The sequence below is a fragment of the Pagrus pagrus genome (genome assembly GCF_965226575.1).
Source record: "Pagrus pagrus genome assembly, chromosome: 2".
Lineage (NCBI taxonomy): Eukaryota > Metazoa > Chordata > Actinopteri > Spariformes > Sparidae > Pagrus > Pagrus pagrus.
In genome coordinates this window covers 660,177-666,466 of record NC_140186.1, presented here as the reverse complement: position 1 = coordinate 666,466, position 6,290 = coordinate 660,177, and the positions used below count along the sequence as shown (strand labels likewise).

Sequence of the window (6,290 nt, the reverse complement as noted above, 5' to 3'; positions counted from 1 at the left end):
TGTTAGCTAGCAGTTAGCTGTGTAGGGAGTCAGTGAGGTCACAGGAAGTGAACGGACCGATCGATCGGTCCGGACTGAAAGCTGGAAGTGTTTGAAGGACAAACTGCAGCATTTTAACTTTGACTGAAGAAATCCGATCAATAGAAACACTTCCGCTCTGTCGGGGTCACGGTAACACAGCCTGAGATAAACTTCCGGTACACTCTTTGTGTTTGTGTAACTTCCGCTGTGTTTTACTGGTTCAAAGGAGGAGGGCAGTACTTCAATAAGTACTACCACGGTGTACAAATACTCACTATATGGGCGATATAATGATCTCATAACCGGATGTGACATTTCACTGTCTGGAAATGTAACTTTATTTTGAAGGTCAGTGTGTTTCCTGTTGTGTTGAGCTGTGAAACTCAGCAGCTTCAGTTAAAACCACATGACGTCATCACACAGCTGCAGACTCATCCATTGATTCAATCAGCAGCTGTCCTGATGATCGATGAATCGGTTTCCTTCTGCTCCGAGACAAAACGAGACAGTTTTCAACGACTAATCAGCTGATTGATAGAATAATCTCCAGCCCTCACAGAGCTGCAGCAGTCTGGACGGTTCGTGTTGGGACGAATGGTTCTGATTGATTATTATTCAATCTTTTGTCCGTCAGCGTCTCCACGAGGGCGTGGTCAGAGATCTGGAGCGGGTGGAGAGGAAGAAGGAGAATCTGAGGCTGCTGGAGGAGCAGAGGACTCTGACCAGACAGCTGGAGGAGGACAGGCAACGCAGAGAGACGGAGCTCCGCCCACAGGACCACTGACACAGGTATGATACACCTGTTCACAAAGGAGAGGAGGCTGTGATGTCACACTGTGTAACTCTGGACTGTGACCAGCGCTGCTTTGTGAGGCTGGTGCTCGCTCTCCCTCCGTCTGCTCTCTGTCCAGTGAAGTTATTTACTCTTCGTCTTTCACACAAATGTATTTTTCCTCTTCTCGCTCCCTGTTCGTTACAGAGAGTCCGGTGCGACTCGGCAGTGATGGACAGCAGCAGTGAGCAGCTGGGCGGAGGGGAGGATGAGGCGACCTGTACATCGGCCTCAGAGGGGCTGGAGGAGGGCGAGGTGGAGGGCGAGACTCTGCTGATCGTGGAGTCGGAGGATCAGGGTTCAGTGGATCTGTCACATGACCAGAGCGGAGACTCTCTGACCAGCGACGTGGGCGAGGAGGCTGACGGAGGCTGGGCCTGCGAGGACATGTCCTTCTACTGCGACCGCTGCCACAAGTGGGTCCCTGCAGGTGAGACAGCCAATCACAGCTCTGTTTCTCCATCAGGGGTCTTCCCCTCCAGGAGCGAATAAACCTGATCTCTGATCAGCTGGACTGTAACAGTTTGTATCTGTCTGCTCATCAGCTCAGCTCCGCGGTGAGCAGCCCAGCTACCTGAAAGGAGACAACTTCTTTAAATTCATCTGCTGCGACTGCTCCGAGGACGGGAAGGAGAGCTTTGAGCGGATGAGACTCACCTGGCAGCAGGTACGAACTGCATTCATTCAGTCACCCTTCAAACACAGTGAAGGACACGTTTCCTCTGTGAGCTCAGCAGATTCACCGCACACATGAAGACTACAACACCAAAGATTGAGTCTTTGTGATGGTTCTTTGTATTTCCTGTGTCAGGTGGTGATGTTGGCCATGTACAACCTGTCTCTGGAAGGGACCGGCCGACAGGGTTACTTCAGGTGGAAAGAGGACATCTGTGCTTTCATTGGCCGACACTGGAACTTCCTGCTGGGAACAAGGTCACCTTTTACTTTTACCTTGTTATTAACATGGCTCACTTGTCATTCCCTCCTGCTGTCACTGTATTTACTGACCTGCTGTAAAAGTCTTGATCGTGTTTTTAGGACAAGTTGGTTACAAATGTGTGAACGAAGTGATGGGATGCACCTGAAGCTGAAGGATAGTTCTGGTTTTATAATGTTTCCGGGTCTTATTCTGGTCGTGTTGTCTTTTCCATCAGTAATAAAACACCAAACTAATATCTGACGTGTAGGAACGCAGTGACATCAGGGAGAAGAAGAAATGTGATCCAGCAGGTTGGAGACAGACACTGAATCTGCAGCTAAAAGTGGGTTCAGCTGAAATGCAGCAGGAAGTCTGTCATTATTTAAAGGTGTATTTCCACAGAAAACATGTTTTTATGCGTCTTAATTACACAAAGTCAGTGCGAAAACATGAATATGTGCAAATTCACAATATGGCAGGTCAGCTCTGGAGGAGAGAGTCAGGGGCAGAACCAGAACTCGGACACATCAGATTCGACGTGTTCGCTCCAGGAAATCAAACCCGCCAAACGATATCCGGCAGAGTTCACTGGGAGCTGGCGGACCACCAGCTCTGTGTCGAGGTCGTAACAAATATTCAGCACTGTTGGCTGAAGTCCTCCTCTGGTCGCCATGTCAGTAACTGTTTCATGGGAACCTTGAACAAACATCTAGAGCCCCTCGTCCTCACATCCATACTGTAGAACGTCTATATCTTGTGAATGAGGTCGTACACGTGCTGTAGTTGTTGTGGTTGTTTAGACCGTCTGAACTCTGGACCTACATTTAGTCTCTGGTTTCTCTCCAGTCATAGATTACGTTCCTGAGGTTCTCTAAAGGTTCTTGGAGACTAGTGTAGTTAGAACCAAGTTCCTGTGGTGCAGGCGGCCCACAGATGACATAGACACACAGGACGGTGACATTGATAATGGATATCGGGTGTAATTGGTTACAACACAGTCAGAAAATGAAAAGCTGCTGAACCTGAACCTCAGCGAGTCCTGTCCAGACCCGGATTGAGTTTCCTGTGGTGGTGTGTGACCCGGTGACTGTTTTCAATGTGCAGGAAGAAGACGTCGACGTGGTGGAGCACGGTGGCTGGCTGTCTGTCAGTCGGCAGTCCCACCTTCTTCCGCTCTGGAGCTCAGGAGTTTGGTGAGCCCGGCTGGTGGAAACTGGTCCAGAACCGACCTCCAACTCTGAGACCTGAGGTGGACAAATCCACCACCAAGGCTAAAGGTAACCTCCACCCAAAATCATCCAGCACTCTGGTCAAAGGTTCCACTCCTGCAGGTAAATGACACTGAGCTGATATTTTGTTGTTGCCTTCAGCCTCCAAACCTGCTGTGGACCCGATCATCACTGTGGAGGGTCTGAGGAAGCGCGGGGCCAGGAACCCTGTGGAGAACGCCATGCAGCTAAAGGAAAAACGTTCTCGCACCCAGGAGGCCAAAGACATCCGGAGGGCACAGAAAGAGGCGGTGAGCGGCTACACCGACCGCAGTACCTCCTCCACGCCAGTGAAACTGGGCGGAGGCCGCGGGGGGAGCACTGGGCGCCGGCCCGACCTCGTCCTGGAGAAAGGTGAGGTCATCGATTTCTCCTCCCTCAGCTCTTCAGATCGAACTCCACTCACCAGCCCATCACCGTCACCCTCACCGGACTTCTCCGCCCCGGGGACGCCGGCATCTCATTCAGCAACACCCAGCCTGCTGTCCGAGGCGGACCTGATCCCTGACGCCATGCCTCCACAGGCTCTGTTCCATGGTGAGTTCACGCTCCACTTAATTAACTGTCTGTTGTGAGAAGTTTTATGTTGACATGATGTAAATGCTGACGCCGTGCTGTTTCTGATGCTTTGACCTCCAGACGATGAGGAGATGGAGACGGAGGGAATGATCGACCCAGGGATGGAGTACATCCCTCCTCCCAGCGCCAACCTTGTCGCTCGCAAGAAGCTCCGTATAGCACCGCCTCACATAAAGCGTGAAGCAGATAGTGAGGACGATGAAGGCCGCGAGCGTGGGGACGACTTTGAAGAGCCGGTAGGACAGGGTGAAGGTCCATCTCTCTCCACTGGGGGGTGTGTTAGTGCCGGAGGACCTGAGCGGAGAAGGATAACACATTCTGAGAAAGCAGACGGTTCTGGTGGTGTCCAGACTCCTCGCTTCGCCATGCTCAGTCTGTATGAGGAGAGGATGCTGCTGCGACGGCTGGATGCCTGCCCGCTGGCCTTGGCTGTCACCCCACAGGCCAAGCGCCTCCAGAGAAAGCTGCTGGTCCGCCAGGCCAAGAGGCAGAGAGGGCTCCCCCTGCTGGACATCGACCGGGCCATCAGCGCTACCCTCAGCCTGGTGGGAGGGATCTACGGCGCCCAGGAGGTGGGGTCACAGATACGAGTTGGAATCATGGGAAAATACTGCACCAACAGCCAGGAGCTGCGTATTCTTGATCGCTTCCAGGTACCTTCAACAAACATCCTGGTCTTCACACGTCTGTCCTGTATATCCCATTGTTTTACTGATACCTCCACATGTCATGTCCTGACCCAGAACCCTGTTTCAGCTGGACTTTATTAATGATAAGGACGCTGCATGACCTCATGATGACTTTCTGTTCAGGCTCCTCCTGTTGCATGATGGTACACAACAAACAGGAAACACGTGAAACAGTAAATGATTCAGATGTTTTGATTGTGTAAGCAGTTAGTTTGACCTCCTGCTCTCAGCAGTGATCAGAGAAACCTCCCTTCAGTAAGTCGTCCTGTAACACTGACTCCATGGGAAACATTAACTGCTTCTGGTTCTGTTGGTGATGCTGAAACCACAAGAAAAGTGACAGAACCACTGATGTAGACTCGACATAAATGTGTTTGTGTGCAGACCAACCTCTCGAGCAGAAGAGGCCTCCAGCAGCATTCAGTGTCTTTCTGGCATCGTTTGATGGGAGCTGAGGGCAGTTTGGACCAGAGCATCAAGAGTCCGTACACATCCCGCATCCTGAAACCGTTCATCAGGTACAGAGTCCTGAGAGCCTCCATCAGGTGGAGAGGGTCAGTGCCTCATCAGTCGAGTGTAACTTCTCTCTTGTTCTTCAGGAGGGATTATGAGAGTCGCCCAGTGAAGCTGAGGTTGTTGGAAGAGATCAAAGCTTACGCTCACAGGAAGGAGCCTGACTGGGTCCCAGAACCAAACGCCCCCATCGACTACTGCTACGTCCGCCCGAACCACATCCCCTCTGTCAACGCCATGTGTCATGACAGCTTCTGGCCAGGTAGCACAGACGGACATTTTCCTCACTAAGATCCATCCCACCATGAATCTGTCGGTCCAAACCTACTGTTTGTTCGGTTCTGTCCTCCTCTAGGTGTGGACCTGTCAGAGTGTCTGCAGTACCCCGACTTCAGCGTGGTCGTCCTCTACAAGAAAGTCGTGGTCGGCTTTGGTTTCATGGTGCCAGACGTGAAGTACAATGAGGCCTACATCTCCTTCCTGCTGGTCCATCCTGAGTGGAGGAGAGCTGGCATTGGCACCTTCATGATCTACCATCTGATCCAGGTGAGGCTCCAGAATCAGTCACAGGTGTTGCTGCTGTGACAGAGAGAAGTCACTAGATGGTCTGAACCAGCCAGTACTTGAGGCGGACGCACTGTGTCGACCGACAGTTGGAGCAGCGATTACATTTAAGTCCGTTTAACAGCTGCCAGCTGCAGCAGTCTGACAGTTCTGACCCATTTATAAGATGGTTTCACTTTGACATTAAAACATGCAACAGATTATTGAAGGTTTATCAGATGTTAAAACACTGCAGAGGTTTATGATCCTCAGACATGATGTCTGGAAAGTAATCATGGTTTTGTTCTTCATTGTGAGTCATCACCCGGGTCATGACCTTGACCTCCACTGAGATGATGTGTTGGTGTGTTTCAGACGTGCATGGGGAAAGATGTGACGCTGCACGTGTCTGCCAGTAATCCTGCCATGCTGCTTTATCAGAAGTTTGGTTTCAAAGCGGAGGAATATATCCTGGACTTCTATGATAAATACTATCCTGTGGACAGCACCGAGTGCCGCCACGCCTTCTTCCTCCGACTGAGGCGCTAAGATATCGGCACGCACCGTTTCAGGTCCACCTGCTGGATCAGAACTGCAGAGACAGAGTTCTTGAGCAGCACAGTGCCTGGCCCAAAGGCACCTGGACGGTCACTGCTCAGGTTTTTCCAGTTGGTCCAGAGATTTAACCCTCAGCAGCCACCGTCTGCTCGAGCCTGACGACATCTAGAACTGACCAGAAGAAACTGTGAAGAAGTTCTTGTGTAGATGTGATCGATCTGGTCGGGTCATTCAGTGCTCAGCTGTCCATGTTTTGACTGATGTGACTTCTGGTTTCATTGTTTTCATTCTCAGTTTTCCAGTAAATCTGTTTGTCCTCAAGCGTCTGAATGTTTGTTTGTGTAACGCTGACGCCTCAGACACAAAAC

General features: G+C 51.1%; 1 protein-coding gene across 1 annotated transcript; it reads left to right on the top strand.

Moving 5' to 3' along the window:
• Positions 1-678: 678 nt before the first annotated feature.
• Positions 679-6,244, top strand: kat14 (lysine acetyltransferase 14). Its single transcript, XM_084383273.1, has 11 exons — positions 679-810; positions 1,001-1,283; positions 1,399-1,520; positions 1,665-1,786; positions 2,877-3,049; positions 3,143-3,577; positions 3,680-4,272; positions 4,693-4,826; positions 4,908-5,083; positions 5,177-5,367; positions 5,740-6,244. The coding sequence occupies exons 2-11, from the start codon at positions 1,025-1,027 to the stop codon at positions 5,911-5,913; spliced, it is 2,379 nt and encodes a 792-aa protein (XP_084239399.1). The 5' UTR covers positions 679-810; positions 1,001-1,024; the 3' UTR covers positions 5,914-6,244.
• Positions 6,245-6,290: the final 46 nt, after the last annotated feature.